We start from the raw sequence: 16,649 nt of genomic DNA on the forward strand, positions 1-16,649 counted from the left end.
AACTGAAGTGCATCAATTTGTAATAACCCAAATTATTTAATATACAAATATACTGAAAGTGCAAAAGAGGTTATATTCTGTCGGAAGTTAAATTATTTGTTTCATGTGATTTTTCATCATTTCTTTAGAAAGCGTTGGTTTTATATATATTGGGAGCAAGTATGAAGTGACTAGCGCGTTGAAATACAGTAAAACACTGAATGTTGGAAGGTTTGAAATCAAATATAAGTAAGCTTACAAATTTAAAATTGGAAGCTTGAATAGTATACTAAAAGAGTTATGTGGCTTACGTTTTACAATCTCATTCGACAACTAAGACTGCTTTACAAGCCCATTGTGTGCTGTTCACCAACCTGTTTAGATCTCACATTTTAAATGTATTTGTGTGCTTTATGTCCTTTTTCTGTTGCAGCTGTGAGAAAGGGAGATAACTGGTGGCAAGGGAAAGGGCTTGAATAAATGGAAGAGAGAAAAGACAGATTTTGTAAGGCGGGCAGTAAGCAAAAAAAAAAAATAAAAAAATCAACTTCTCTATGCTACAAAGTATAACATGCCAAAGTAAATATTTTCAAAGCGCACAATACTGGGAATTTCATGACTGATGGGAACTTGTCATCCTGAGGTTAGTGTTCTGATGCTATTACTAACAGGGCTGAACTTGCCAAAAGGGTGTACTATTCGCAGAAGCAGATTTATGCTAATGCAACTCCTGTTTGTGAGAGTGTCTTTTGGGATAAATAGTGAAAGACTGGTCTGTGTCAAGAACGAGAAATCACGCTTCGCTATGTAACTGAAGTAATGTTGCCAAATGTGGAAACGCAGTAAGAAGCATTTAGGAAATCTCTCAGGTTAGAATAACAAAAAGGAAAAATGAGCTCTGTGGTCTATTTCTGCCAGTTATCAGGTACAGGAAACTATTAGCTGGTCTGTGAAGCGGGGAATCTTGCTTTGTAAATGTTTTTAACTTTTGGAAAATTTAGTTTTTAAACCAGATTTTAAGGTTAAATCCTAAGAAAGCATTATTAATAATAAATTCTGATGTTAAATGAGAATGTGATTTTAATCCAGCAATTGCATGAGAAAAATATTGGAATATAGTTCCTGCATTAAATCTAAATAGCAGGTAACCTATTCTGTATGTCTTAAATTTATTGTAAAACTGGCCTTGATAATTTTTTTTGTTTTAATGTTTTTCAATAAAAATACTAAAAAAAAAAAGTCAGGTGTGAGTTGTTTTTTTTCTTGTTGACAGGAATTCAAAATGCGCCTCCCTGTTACCCTGTAATCCTTTTTATTCCTACTAGTACAGTAGCACAAGAGGATTAGTACAAGATAAAACCTTCACATGATAAACAGTGGCACTGATTTAATGTTTTTCTACATGCAGTACCTAGTTAAAAAAAAAAAAGCTTGTATCATCTAATTAAGGTACCCTTGGGATTCCAATTTTATACTTTTCTTTTCAATGGCTTCATTGTGCTAGAAGTTCCCAGACTTTTAAAAGGGTCCAACATCTGTACAATTTCTTCTTGCTTGCTCCTGTGTTTCAAGCAAGGGTGTATTGTACCATAATAAACTCGGAGCATGTTGTGGGACTGTCCAGCAGGAATTGAAAAAAAAAAAATCACCCTTTCTGTTGATGGTTGCTCTTGGGAGGTGGTGGTAGGGTTTTGGAGTGCAGCTGCTGGGAGAAGAGGAGGCTATTTCGTTGTCTGCAGCAGTCTGCCAAATGAATGGGAACATGGCATCCTAGATGAAAGGCTGCTTTGAACAGATAGCTGTCAATTTTACTGGCAGGAGCATCTTTGAGTCTTGATGGTGTTTATCTTAAGGGGAAGAAAATAAGTATTGGAAAATTGTTGTGGTTTACTCTGTGGATTTGGGGCAGCCGTTCTGACTGAAGCCTGCCGGTTATACCCAGTAACCAAGAAGCAACCGATTTTATTTTGGTGCTCAGTTACGCTGTCTGAAAAGTGAAAGCCAAGGTAACACCTCTGCATACTAAGACTGACAAAACATGGGTAGAACAAATGAAGCGGGCAGTGCATTTTGTCTACATTTGAAAGGAAAGGCTCAGGACAGAGCGAGGGGTTAGGTCTGGTGTGTTATCCGTGAGTAGTCCAGGTAAGTTTTTTAGTGTTTTTTTTTTGTTTTTGTTTTTTTTTACATATTTCTCTCCTGGCACCTAAGTGCTGATGACAGTCTAGAACAGAAGGTATCTCATCCTTGTTGAATGGAGCTTTTTGTCTTTTTTTTTTTTTTTTTTTTTTTTTTTTTCCCTCAAGTCCAAAAACCACCTCCCTCAAAAGCGTCTGCTCAACAATTTTTTTTTAGCAAGGATAGGTCACTTGTGTTGTATTACTCTAGAAAGTCTGCAAAGAAGGTACCATTATATGAAGGAATGGAGCCTTGTTGCTTTTCCTTACTGGAATGTTATATGCACGTCTATAGATACTCTAAATAGTAGATAAGAAAGTGGAAACCCTTCGATCCTCACAATGCCACTTCTGCTTGGTAGCTGCTAACATTTTGAGGCAGTTAATTTTTTCTATTTATTTATTTATCTTAATTATTTCTGTCTTGTGCTGCTTTTTGTAAAATGCTGATCTTAATTACAGTTGGTTGGGCATGGAGGTTTATCTTCAACTGCCAGGTTCTCTGTCAGCTTGGCTGCGAAGATAAGTTACAGAGTATTTGTGTAGTCTGTAGGCATGTAATTCCTCACGAAAAAGCTATTACACGCGTAAAATGCAGTATGTATTATGCAGTGCTGTAATTTGCAGCGTTTCCTGGTACACTTGGATGCTTCTACACAAGATAAAACATAAGATTTAAAATGTAAAGCAGCTCATAAGGATTGTCATTCCCTTGATTTCGTGCAGTGTAAATCGGCTTCTTTTTCAAATAGGGGTGTTTTAATTACTGCGCTCTTAAAGGAAAAGGGCTGTGAGCTTTGCCAAGGCGGTCTGACTCGCTCTGCTAGAAAGTAACAAGAGGGATGATACAAAGTGGACAAAGAATTAAGGACGAATCTTCAATCTTCGGCAACTTCAAAAGCTTTTTATGCGCTCTTCAGGCGCAGTCCACCCAATACACTATACAGCCAGCCTTCTACTGCCACAAAGTATGTACAAAAACTTCGCAAGCTGCCACGTTACGAGTCGCCTTTACTGGTTTTTCTGCCCACCCATACTTAAATCTTAATCAGTTTCCTGCTCTTTTCCTGGTCTGGTCAGGTTCCTGCACCGCAGTATTGCAGTGTTCCTGAAGTCCTGGCTGGCCGGCACATCTGCTTCCTTATCTTCCAACACTTGTACCAGAAACAGAGGAAACGGGAGGTTAACCCCCTTCTTACCGGTGACTTGGGTATGGCCTCTGCACTTTCGTATCACTCTAACCTCTGCTTAACTTCTGAGTTTGGGAAACCAAATAAAAGATGTGAAAATTGTTTTAAACAGGTAGCGTGACTGATAGTCCTGTTTTCAGGAATTTAGATGTAAACGTATGCAGATATTGCCCTTTTTTCCATGTCAAAATTATTCAGTAAGAATGCTTTCCTGTGTTTCAAATAAATTTGTCACTGCAATATGCAATTGGCATGTCCTAGATTAATAAATTTATTGTAGCTGAAAAAAAAATAGACAACTTATTTGCAAAGAAAAGCGCTTCTAAGAGTTTGAAGATTTCCTTTCAGGGTATAAATTTAAAATGAAGAAAGAACACGTGACACTTTTTGTACAGAAGCTGCTTAGAAGCAATATTATTATTACTTTTTCTATTTACGAAAAGAGGCACTCCTCCCTTATTACCAATGTTTGGTAAAACCGCATACAATCTAATTAAAGCAGAGGATAATGTTACCCCAAAGAGAACATATTTGGCTGGTGCGAACCACTGGAAATTTGGTTACTTATAATAGAACTGTAGAATTGTTTGAGTTGGAAGGGACCTTTAAAGGCCATCTCGTCCAACCCCCCTGCCAGGAGCAGGGACATCTCCAACCAGATCAGGTTGCTCAGAGCCCCATCCAACCTGGCCTTGAATGTTTCCAGGGATGGGGCATCCACCACCTCTCTGGGCAGTCTTTGTCAGAAAGTAGAAAGGCCGAGGAGACACGGTGTGATGGTGAAGGTACCAGCCTGTTGCAATGCTTAAATGATGCGCTATTCCCTCGCTACGTGGTCCCAAGGGTGTGCTCAGGTGCCCGTTGAACGCGTTCTCTAGGCTGTGCTGCTGGAGGTGCTGAACCAGATAAGTCCACTTCTCTTCAATGAAACGCGTTCATCCTCCTGCCGTGTTTCGAGACCCTCGTCTCCAACAAGCATGGGGGGAGGCCTATAAAGCCAACGTGTCCAGTAAGTCCTGCCCTTGCCTGCTGCCTTCACCCCTGTTGCGTTTCAGCCCTCCTCTCAAGGAGCTGGTTTCAAAGCAGACTTCATATTACTAAAAAATACCCCAAAATCTCACTGATTCTGGTTAGGTTCTCGAAAGTGAGCCATGCCCTCACTCGAAAGCAGCTGTTGGGCCATTTACTGATTGTTTTTTTCAGTAGCAGCGAGACGCGCCGAGCTGCTTCGTGTGCACGCGTGTGTTTCCGAGGGCGGGGTGCGCGAGCGGGCTCGGTTCTGGGCGCCCTTGGGTGCCTGCCCACTTGGCATCGCGCGCCCCTTGCGCACCTCAGCGGGCCATTTCCCCCCCCCCTTTTATTTTTAATTAACGCAAGGTCAGAGCAGGGTCCGGTACTAAGAAAGCTGCCTAAAAATCTGAAATAAATCATAAACTTTTTTTTTTTTTTCCGCGGGGCACCCTCGGAAGTGCTCCCGCAAGCACTCCCGCAAGTGCTTTCCGAAGCCGTTGCACCGAGGGGGGCGGGAAGCGGAGCCGCCGCTTCCGCGGGCGCGGAGCGATGAGGGGGGCGGGGTGCGGGGGGGGGGCGGGGGTGCGCTCGCGCCGCCGTGCTCGAGCCCGGCCGCGGTGAGGTCATAACGCACGGGAGTGCCCCCCCCAAGCCCCGCCCCTCCCGCCTCCTCTCCCCTCCCCTCCGCCTCGCCGCTGCCCCGGTGGCCGCCGCCCGCGTTACCCGCCCGCCCCCGCCCCCCCGCCCTCCCCCGCCTCTCCGCGCGGGCAAGGCCGGGCCGGAGCAGGGCCGGGAGCGGCGACCGGTCGTTTTCCCGCCGCTTCTCGGGGTTTGGGTGCGGGAGGCGAAGCAAGCAGCGCTCCGGCCCGACCGGGGGAAGCCGACAGGGGATCTCCCGGGGCCCGGCGGGGCGGGGCGGCGGTGAGGGGAGGAGGAGGAGGAGGAGGCGGCGGCGGCGGCCCCCAACCACCTCCCCCCGCTACTCCCGGCTCCCGCCTCGGCCTCTCTCTCGGCGGGCGGGCGGCCGGGCATGTCCGCGGCGCAGGTGTCGGCGGTCCCAGGCGAGCGGCGGGGCTGGGGCGCTGAGGGCAGCGGCCTGGCCCTCAACCCGAGCCGGCGGCCCGAACACGCTTCCCCACGCGGGGAGGAGGCCGCGGAGGAGGGTGACCGGCAGCAGCAGCAGCAACCGACGGTGGAAGCCCCGCCGCCCAAGGAGAACCCGTGGACGAGGCGCAGACACGCGTGGGACAGCCCTTCCCCGCCCGCCGCGGACGAGCAGCTCGACTCGCAGGACCCAGGTGGGGTGGGGGGGTTGCTGCCTGGCGTGTGATGGGTGGCTTGGAGTTTGGGTCTTTTTTTCTTTTTTCTTTTTTTTTTTATCTTTTATTTATTTTTTTTTCCCCCAGGAGCGAAAGGCGCGCGTTTCTCCCCGCTCCCCGTGCGGGCCGGCGGTGCAGCTCTGCGTTTTGACATACATGGGCAGAGGAGGGAGGCGGGGGGGGGGGGGGGGTGGGGGGGCGGACACGCACGGTTGGGGTGAGGCAGCGGCTGTACCGGCCGCAGGCTCCCGGGGGTTACAATCGATCGCCCCCGGCGAGCCCCGCACGGCGCTGGGCTCTGGTGCTGGCAGATAGTAAGCTGCTTGTCTCGCTTTGCTTTCCTGTAGAAAAAGAAATTTATTGGTTTGTTGCTAAATCCTCTTTGCTTTCCCGCAGGTCTCTCTTACGCCTAATTATATAGCGAGGCCCTCTGCGCGATCCGTTACTCGGTTTTGCTTTCGAGAAGATTGGGATCGCAGAGGCTCTAGACGTTAGCGAAAGCAGTCGCTTTGCTTGCTCTGGGGATACAAACTGTTTGTGTGGAAAGAGACAGGGTGAGAGTAGCCGTGGAATAATTTTCTGGCCTTTAATCGCCGCATGTAAGAGAAAGCTACTTCATAGGCTCCATACCCACTAACCAGGCTGATGGCTTTGCAAAGTTGGTCACTGAAGACCTGACTTGAAATTGCCAGGCTTTATGCTTAGGCCAGCAAAGAATTCCTAGAAGTTAGCAACTTCTTGAAGTATTGTTCTTGGCTGGAAGCGCTGACCTCAAAATACGTATTTCAACCTGTGTTTTCTGAGACTTTCAATCTCAGCGCTTGCTCCTGAAGGCACCTGACAAACCTTTTTGTAGTCTGACAGTCGCTTTTATGCTTGAATTAAATACCTGCTTCCTTCACAAAGAGAAGCGTATAATTTATAGTTTTAAGTATACAGGTCATGAAAACAGAGGAAAAAGTTCTCCAGACCACAAAATCTCTACGTAGCTGAAGATCAAACCTGTTGGCAGCATATATATAGTCATCTTTATCATCTTGACTGTTTTGTTTGCGTGTACTGACGCGCTCTTAAATACCTATTTATGCATAGCTTCTACGATCCAGTTTGCTGGGTAGCAGCTTGTGGTCTTGTCCATGCGTGAAGGAGAACTTGTCACTCATTTGGCTTGCTGTGGCAGTAGGAGTAATGGTACATCAGAGGCACTGGGAAAACTTCTTTTGTCACCTTAGCACCTCGTGCTTCACCTTCTGTAAAGTTTACTTTTCCACTTAAGATAAAACACACAAATAGCTGTTGAAGGAAGGAGAAGAGAGAAACAAGGCTGTGAGTTTGTACACTTGTGCACATTATATGCTTAATCTGATGATTTTAGAGAACTTTAAATTGTTGTGGGTTTTTTTTCTGTATAAAAGTTGTGCTTACCCTTTATCAAATTAATATTAAACTAAGTAGTTGCACCGGAACATCTTTTTTCAGTGGCAGGTGTATAACTGAGCAAATATGGGAGTCGCTGTTGCTGGCAACGGCATCGGTGAGGAACACGTCCCAGGGTGTGTGTTTTGGTTTGGCTGCCACTGAAAGCACCACGAAGGAGCCACGGCTCTTTCCCTTGTAAAAGCCAGAGCAGCTGATCTTTCCTGACTGCTTGAAGGAAGCAATTGCCATGTGCCTCCATCTGCAACGAGGGATGTATTTTGAAGTAACTAATTGCATGTTGGCACAGCAAAATCAGTCACACTAGGCCCTTATGAAAGTAGTAGTATGGAAATTACTCATCTGAAATAATAAGTAGATGAGCAGAAATACTACCGGGATGGAATGTAAAACTATCCGTAAAGAGCATAATAAAGCGTAGAAGAATCTCACATCAAAGTAATGACTGAATCCTGTTGAACTTGTTGATCCTGGCTTAATTTCTTGAAAGTTTCCTGAGATGTGCACGTATGCTATGTTCAGTGATAGTTAAACACTTAAGAAAATTGACCTTACTCTGTCATCTTTTGACTTTCAATTTAGCGTGGGATTAGTTTGTAACAGATGCAAACCTGACTCTTGTTACTGAAAGAAACTGTTAACATCACCTGACACCAGAAGGAAAAAGGTAATATAAAAGGCTTAAAATTATTGGTGAAAGAGTTCAGTCAAAGCCTTGTTACTATGACCTATTATTTTTTTTTGTCTCGGACATGTTAGTAGGTTTTAGTCATGTTGTAGTAAACAAACCAAACACCTAATGTAAACATATTTGAATTTTTCGCGGTTTGTTTCTGACTAAGCCTTTTAATAAACTTCTCTTTTAAACAGAATAATTTCGGAATTATACAACTACTTTGACATCCTAATCTGCATTTGACTCATGGAGAACTACTTGTAGCAGTATAAAATTGCTAGTGAAATTAGGAGGCTTCTGTCTAATCCTGGTGATCGTGGACTCGGGGAGTCAGCTTTAGCATAGGCTGTCAAGTGCTGGAAGGTACTTCTGTGGCGAGTCTTCTTTCCCTTCTAGCTCCCAGCCAGTACGCTGCAGTAAGTCCTCAGTTCTTCAAGTCAAAATTCCGTGAGTAAGAGGAGAGGAACGGTTGGAAGGAAGAAGTCCTGTATAATTTTATAGATATTTTTTAACGAGGTAACGAGAGAAGCTTTTCTTAAACTGAGCCAACGCAATGTGTCCGTACAGAAGCTGCGGAGCAACACCGCGTTAGTCCTGTATTCCTTGTCTTTTCCTCAGCTAGCCCTCAGAGCTGGGCTCTCACAGAGGTGGCTACTTACCCTTCCTCCATACAAATAATTTGCCCAGGATGGAATTGTTGAAATAATTTTAGTAAGAAAGTTCTCTCACTTCTTCATTTGATGAAACCTAAAGTGCTGCCCTTTTTGTAAGCTTGCAAAAGGGAATCTGGATGACAAGTTCTCTCGTCTTCATGTGATTTGCATAGTTGATGTGGGTCCCCAATGATTCATTAAACGATTACTCAAAAAAAAGTTCATGAAATTAATGAAAGCATTCAGTGAAGCAAAATACCTGTGCTGCTTAAGCAGTTGAAGTGAGTTTGCTTCCTAGTGTGCTTGAATGATGTAGTTAATTAAAATAACTGCACGCGTCAGTCTTTCATATTGTGCTCAGTTTGTCTTTCTTCATTGCATTTACTGCTGGACAGCAAAGAACACCTTTGAACTGATTGATATTTTGGTAGCAGAACCAGTTCGCTGTAGTGCTAGTGTAGAAAGTAATTTGCTTTAGTCTGTTAGCGAAACAGGTTGTAAAAGTCTAGTTTAGTAAAGGTATGCTGTGTTGCTAGGACTAGCAAGCTCTTGAGTAGTAAATTGGTAAATGATCTGATTATCAATGGTTTTTTTAGTGTGCCTAAGACAGATATTATTGTTAGTTTGCATTAATTCATTGTTTTAATAGTGGCTTTTAATTTTTTTTTTTTTTAAGAATTATCGGAAGGTACAGTATTGGCAATTACCCCAACCCTGAAGGGATTAAAAACATCAACTTTGCAAACCTACTGTCTGTATTTTAGTTGTGTGTAACAGCACGTGTAATTTTGTATGGTGTGGTTGGTTTTTTTCCATTGTTTCTAAACTGGAGACCTGTTATGAGAGCTCACTCCATCCTGCTGCCTGGAGTCTAAGGCACAGCGCTGGCTTGCTGTGCTCTAACACGTGAGTCACAGGTTGCAACTTTCTATGAAGAAGCTAAGGAAAAAATGAGATGAGAAATGAAATGCAAGGAAAATTGCTAGTATAATGATTAATCAATCATGTATTGGGGATTTTTTTCCCCTGTTGCTTGCTGTATTGGCAAAACTGACTGGTTTTGAAATAAAATAGGTGAAAGGATGCAGCTGTCATAACTCACTGCCTTGGTTAGTTGTTCAAACAGTGAAGAAGGTCAATGTAATGTAGTTTTGCTGTAAAATGCTAGGACTGTTGTAGGAAAGGAAGTTAGCATAATTACTGTTGGTTGGTTTTGGTTTTTTTTTTTGTATTTCCCAGCATCTTGGATCTAAATCCACACACTAGATTTAAATTATGATAGACTCTAAGGGATAGTTTTGTCACATTTGCAAGACATTTTCACATTTATCTGTTAAAACAGTAGATTCAAGTATAGCATACCTTGTTTAAAAATGGATTTTTACTGTTGAGTTTCAAAGTGAGCGTTGAAAGGAAAATGTTGTACAAGTTCAACGAATGTGTTCCACTGAAGTTTTGAAGAGCTGTTCTGCTGGGTGATTTCAGCTTCCTCCTGAAACACTTCTGGTGTTTATATGAAGTTTTTCCTTCACTGAAGGAAGTACAAATGCAGTCCAAGTAAAAATGAAACTTGAATATTGTCTGGCAATCCTTACAGCATAAGCTGCCTTTGTATCAAAATTAGAATGTGTTCTACCTTTGATTAAACAGACTTTGCTTTCAGAAGGAGTTGGCAATATCATCCCTCCCCTTCTGTCAGAAAAAAAATTACTTGCTGACTAGTTATTTGCAGAACTTCAAACCATCCATTCTGAAGTACTACTGCTGAAAATGTAATTTGTCTTGTAATCGGTGGTACTTTGGTGATACATCTTTACGTACAAACTTCTCTTATCTCTGCACAGCGTCCAGTCTGCTTTCCCTATTCTGTTGTCGTTGTCCCAGAGGATTGCTGCTGGTTTGGTGGTTCCAAAATTCATCTTTCATTCTTCAGAACTGTCATCCCGTGTATATTGACAAACTTCACTTGGCGTGTTTGTACATCCATGTCTTTCTGCAGAAAATATCTCGTGGTAGGATGTGGTGTATTAAGAGACTTGGAAGAGCCATAATAAAAGTGGCTTTGAAGGCTGATTTGTTTTGTGTGGATGGCATCTTGACTGGATGGAATTCAGTGATTGAAAGATGATCATTGGCAATTAAACTTCCTCATCCTTGATTTTACATTTTTCCCCACTTTCTCAAAACTCAGCTGAAACCCAGCAACTAAAGACATTGAAGATAACTTAATTATTTTATCAATGCAGCATGCCGTTACTAAACGTGTTGCCTCGTAGCGTATGACTGAATAAACCATACAGTTAGGTTGGAATTAACAAAAAGTTAAATAGTTTATTTGCAAGGGCCTGTTGGAGGAATGTACTAAAGATGCCACTTCTGGGTATTCGGCGCTGTTATGTGATGTTGAAACCAAACACCGGAGTAATATTAGGCATGGAGCTTTAATCTAAATGCATTCTGAGTTTTGCCTGACCAGTGGCTCTAGGCCTGTTCGTAACCACATAAGAGATGTGACTTGGGTGAAACCTTTAAGTGCCTGATGTTTTGTTCTTTTACTTTCCTTCTCCTTTATATTCCCTTTCATGCTTCAAACTAAAATCCGGCTTGCACACGATAAGCCCCTGAAAGCCAGTCAGAAAAGTTACATTTGGTGTTGAGCATGGCTCTTTTGGGAGGACAAGACATTCTGTGGAGTTGTTTTCGGGTAGGAAAGTATGGAGGAGTGTGGTGAGATCTTAAGCCTTAGAGTTCAGAAAGGGCATCATCAACTAGGCGGTGTGTTGCCTAATATTAATTTTCTTTTCATTTAGTGTGCAAATGCGTCTTCCTAGTCTTGGATTACTACATACAGATAAGAGAGATTCCTTAAAACGAGTTAGGTCTCGTTCTGCTCAATCCAGATAGCCTCTCCTGCCGCCTGGAATAATATCCCATGACTAAGATAGCGCAGCGACATCGAGTCTTTTGTTTCTTATTCCCGTGCTACGCCCTGGTGACACACAGAGAAGTAGTTCTGGCAGAGCAGTCCTTCGGCAGCAATTGAAGTAAAAGTGCTGTGAGGTGGAAAAAGAGCTTCAGTAGAGTAATTGAGCAGCTAAGATGTATATTTACAGGCTACTGGAGGACAAATGCTACGGCCAGTCAGTTTACCTTTACACATAATTGGCAGTTTTGTTGGAGAAAATTACAAATTTGTTTGCTACTCCACCTCTGTAGCTGTTTGTCTTGTTTTGTAAAGGGCAATTGGTCTACTGTTGAATGACAAGTGAAAATTAGGATTACAGAGTCACCGTGTGTTTCTGAAAACTCTCAGTTGAAAGTTAATTGAGGCTGAACAACAAGAGCGAGGCAGTTTGGGGATGTGTGTCTTGTCTTTGTGTTGAAAAGCAGATCTGTAAGAGAGGGGAAAAAACCTGCTGGTAAAAGGTCGAAGGCCGATCAGGAGTCGCTGGATTCACATGGCTTGTGTGATGCGCAAGTTGTATGTAGCGCTATTAATATAATTTACAGTGGAATATGGAGTGTACATTAGGTTGTGCTTCTGTTGTTCGCAGTATACTCCAGGAAGCAGACAGAGAGGGTTTTCAGAGGGCACGAGGGTGGGGTTTCCAGTGGGAAGGTGCGATAAGGAAGATTAGTCATTGGATGTGAAAGAGATAAGGGTTGAGGAGGTGATGTTATCCCTGTGTGAAATAATAACCCACTAGTGATTTCAGTCATGTTCAACGTTTCATGCTTGTCTTGAATAAGATGTTTCAAGGAAAGGTTGTGACCACTTCTCTATGGGAAAATACTCATTGGGAGAACAGAACCAGGGCTTAACAGGAGAAGTTAAGAGGTGGTTTCCTCTGTCTCGATTCTAATCTCCCAGAAAAATTGCCTGATACTAGCGGGTTTTTTCCCCCAAATTCCCAACACAAAAAGTAGAACAGAACTGAGATCAGTAGGGGAAAAATTGCACAGAATAAGAAAATCAGATGCATATACATATATATGTATAATTTCACGTGTACTAAAAGATGTAGTAAATTTAAATAGACTTTTTTTTTTTCACTGTAGATTATTGATCCTAGATCATTAGGTCCAATAATGTTGCCATATGTGAGAGAAAGTGTTATTTCCAAGCATTATATTAATTCCTGGCAGATATTACTGGTAGAAGCATAATGGATTCTTGCTCAGGAGATCAGATAGGTTCATTATTATAAAGTTTAGGTCTTAACGCAGGATGATTCTGAAAATGCATGAGTGTCAGCTTTGTTGCAAATGCTCATATTTATCATCAACATATCCACTGTGGAATTTGGGCATTAAAATTTATTAGTCTTAATGTATTTTTATAGTAATTTTCTCTTTTCTCATTTCCTTATATCTTTTTTTTTTTTCATTGCTTTAGCTTGATTATGAGCAATAAGGCTAAATTTTATTTGGCATTTAAGTCCTTGCTTATAAAAGGAAATTGCTAGGAATTTGTGAATATGTAATTGCTTCTATGATTTTTTTTTCATGCTTGCATAATGGTAGGTTTCTTGAATTGGTTCTATCTTGTAAATATAGCTTCTAATAGCTTAATTTTCAAACTGTGTTTCAGGGGCTCATTTTCTTTGCTGCTACTTAGGTTAAAAACCCAGCATTTTGAGATAGTCCTGACTTCATAGCTATGCAAATGCTTAAATACTGTGTTATACAGGATCCTGTACACCTGATTTTCAAGATTATTTACACTCATTATGAATGTGAGTTTTTCGATGTCGTGTGCTATTAGTTACTTTATGGAAAACTTCATTGACTTCAATACCAAGGCCCCCGAAAACTTTGGTGTAGTATGATAGATAGTTAAACAGAGTTGTTGAAGTATACCTTCCTTACTCTCTTAAAGTACAGTCTAATTCTTCAACTAAAAATATTTTTCTTCCTTTTCAGAACTACAAAATTCCACTGCAGTTATAAAAGCAGCGAAACCCAGGACGAGGAAATGCAGCAAGGTTTGTATTTGCCAGAAAGACGTTTACCTGTGAGTTACTGGGCTGATACTGTTAGAAATCCCAGTTAATCTAACCTATTAATCTAAGCTGACATTTAGCTCAACTGATAATATGGTAGGAAAATGAAATAATTTCAAGGGAGTATTTCTGGCTGTAAATAATCAATATGGTAAGTAGCTGGTATGACTAAAATAAAAAGATAGCAAGGTGTTTGGAAGTTACAGCCAGAAGTGTTATGTTCTGCCTTGGTAATGGTTAATTTTGAAGACAGAGAAAAGTAAAAAAGGAAGATAAACTTAAACTTAGAAGGGATGCTGAAGTGGTGTGTGTATGAGGGATAAGGACAGACTCTTTTGTTTAAAAAAGCAATGGGATTATATAAAAATGTGAAGGAACTGCAAAGAGACGAGAGATACTAGATTGGTTTTGGAAATCCTTTTTGCATATTGTGTGACGTGTGCGCTTTATGTACTGTTATAAAACTGTTATTATGACAACAGGATGCACTGAAACATTTTATTGAAAGACTAAGTTTCTAAAATTTTGTACAGCCATCCTTTTTGGGTTGAATAATATCAGTTCTCAAAAGTCTTTCAAAAGCTAAGAGACTTCCAAGCAGTAAATACCTTTAAATCGCATAGGAAGCTATGTGCATTTAATCTGACAATTGTTTTATGTGTGCTCAAAAGTCATAAACCCTCTTAGTTTGTTTTATAATAGAATGTAGAAAATTTAGCTTCCTTGCTATCTTTTTTGGCTGTGCCTTTTTCATGAAGGCATTCTTTAGACAGGTTATTAATTACAAGCGAAGATGTACTGGACCTTGATTTGGATGTAACTGCAATTAATAGTTGTTTTTACAATTGTTCATGTTCTGTTTTCAAAAGTTGTGTGGGGTTTTTTTCTGTTATATTCCTCAGTTTTTAAAAATGGCTACTTGTAACAATTTGCTCAAAGGGGTGGTCTGACCATCTGAGTCATGTCTGATATCTTCCGTGTATTGCAAAGGACTAAATCCAGTAAGGAGTATAAGCTGTTTGTCATCTTTGCAGGCGGGTGATTTTGGTGATATCACAAACTGGCCAACACCGAGTGAAATAGCAAACAATGAAGTAAGTGTCCTTTGTTATCTTCAGTATTGCTTCTTTTTCAGAAACCACATTGACTTCTCTGCTTACTACTGTTCCCTCCAGAATTCATTTTGGGTGTTGTAGGGTTTCAGCAGTAATTTTGTCAATAGTTCAGGATACTTGTCTGTGCTTAACTGTCTGCACTGGAATTTCTGAACACTTCGTACGCCCACACACATACAGTCCATTTGTGGTTAATGGTGTGCCATGGACACGTAGGTAAAAATGTGCCATATTTAATCCACTATTTTAAAACTTCTGTTTCCCTTTTCTACTCATTGGGAAGTTCATGCACAGATGAGAAGGCCTTTGGGGTTGTGAACATGCTGCCCTGCCTTGTGGCTCAGATTACTTTTTGCAGGTTGTCTTAGGACAACTTATCCTCGCCCTTGCCCTCTTCCTCTGATATATTTTCCCCTTGCTGGATCTTTAGTTAACATCTATTCCGTCAAATTATCTTCCTATCACTTTATCTCAAGCAATAAGTGCATAATATATCTTGCACCTCTTTTGTGCTGTTTAAAACAAGAACAGAGCACAGATTACTGCAAGCTATGAGGTGCCATTTCACTCTTTGCTTTAGTTCTGCAGCACCCCTGCAATGCTTTTACTGTTTTCTTGGTGAGAGAAACCAGAAGAATTGGGTTCAACGATGTGCATTGTATAATTGAAAGTGTCCAAATGAAAACTGAAAAAGAGTATTAAGGTAGTTTGGCATGAATCATTTGTCCTGCAGGCTCAGTTTCTAACACCCTCCCTTCTCTCTCAACTGACTGTCATAACTTTGTTGTTTAGGTCAGCAACAAAACATTCTCGGGCTTTTTATTATAGAAATCTGTAGATTGGACACAATGTTTTGTTTACTGCTAGGTAGAATTTGCCTCCTCTAGTAGCTCATTCAAGTTGGACGGGGGCTCTGAGCAACCAGGTCTGTTTTGGAGATGTCCCTGCTCCTTGCAGTGGGATTGGACTACATGGCCTTTAAAGGTCCTTTCCAACCCAAACCATGCTATGATTCTATCTCAAAGATTTTGTTTGGAGTTTGCTGTAAGGATCTTTAAAACCTGCATAGATTCTATGCTGATAAACTAATGCTCGTTCAGCTGCTCACATACTGGTTAGAATACTTTAGTGTGTGTGTGTGCATCCCATCAAAGTTTAGGATTTCTACAAGATCCTTGATTTGACTTTTTAAAAAGTATTTATAAGCTTCTCCATCATCAATATTCCTGTCAGTTGCTGAGATGATGTGAACAGAAGAGACTACCACTTCAGAAAGAGACAGTGGTGATATATTTAACAATATCATTGCATCCTAAAGCTGCTGATTTTATCTGGTGGCATTAGAGGCGTCTAAGTCCCAGCTGTGCATCTCTGGGCTGCAAACACTTTCCTTAGTTACTCATAAGATTAGAAATAATTTCACCTGTGCTTTTTATACCTCAGCCTCTTTGTTTGCTGTAGTCTAGTAACTCAACAATGCTGGTTTTGAAGATTGTGTGGTCAGTTCCACTCTGCAGTACTCTTTGTTCGTAACTTTTCAGAGACCACTGCTGTAACACGTGAGATACAGTGCAGAGAAACTCTGTAACTGTGTCCGAAAAATAATGATCTTCTGTATTATGTTCTGATGCTTAGAAAAAGAGCGAGTCTGCCGAGCTTAGATCTGAGATTGACTAGCATCAAAACGATTTAATTTTATATCAGTTAATAATATTTGTAAATGCTAATGTTGATTTGTGACTAGTCTACAATATGATTACTTTAGCATATTTTTTTTTTAATACTAATTTTAGCAACTTAAGAAAACACGCACCTGTATTTTTTTGTTCTCTTTAGTATTGTAATCTTTAGCTTGGTTCTTATGTCAAATTTTGCTATGATTAATGATATCTGTACAGTACTAATCAGAGTGGATGAGATACAAATGTAGTATTTCATAAGAACATACATATTTGATGTTTTCTGTTTGAAATAGAGTATTTAAATTTTTTTTTGTTTACCAGATGGTCTAGATTGTATTGTGATGACATTAATTAACCTTTTGCTGACTTAAGTATGTGAGAATTTTAGTACACAGATTCATGTAGTG

General features: G+C 41.2%; 1 protein-coding gene across 3 annotated transcripts in view; it reads left to right on the plus strand.

Moving 5' to 3' along the window:
* Nucleotides 1-5,110: 5,110 nt before the first annotated feature.
* Nucleotides 5,111-16,649, plus strand: part of LARP1B (La ribonucleoprotein 1B) — a 33,080-nt gene continuing 21,541 nt past the window's right edge. The window contains exons 1-3 of one of the 3 annotated variants that reach the window (XM_086746453.1): nt 5,111-5,655; nt 13,366-13,427; nt 14,480-14,539. In XM_086746453.1, coding sequence (XP_086602579.1) covers nt 5,388-5,655; nt 13,366-13,427; nt 14,480-14,539 — 390 coding nt within the window. In that variant the 5' untranslated portion in view covers nt 5,111-5,387. The remainder of the gene's footprint in view (nt 5,656-13,365; nt 13,428-14,479; nt 14,540-16,649) is intronic. The other 2 variants (XM_086746452.1, XM_086746454.1) reach the window with 2 other exon arrangements.

The sequence above is a fragment of the Chlamydotis macqueenii genome, chromosome 4, assembly GCF_036417535.1.
Source record: "Chlamydotis macqueenii isolate bChlMac1 chromosome 4, bChlMac1.mat, whole genome shotgun sequence".
NCBI classification, from domain to species: domain Eukaryota; kingdom Metazoa; phylum Chordata; class Aves; order Otidiformes; family Otididae; genus Chlamydotis; species Chlamydotis macqueenii.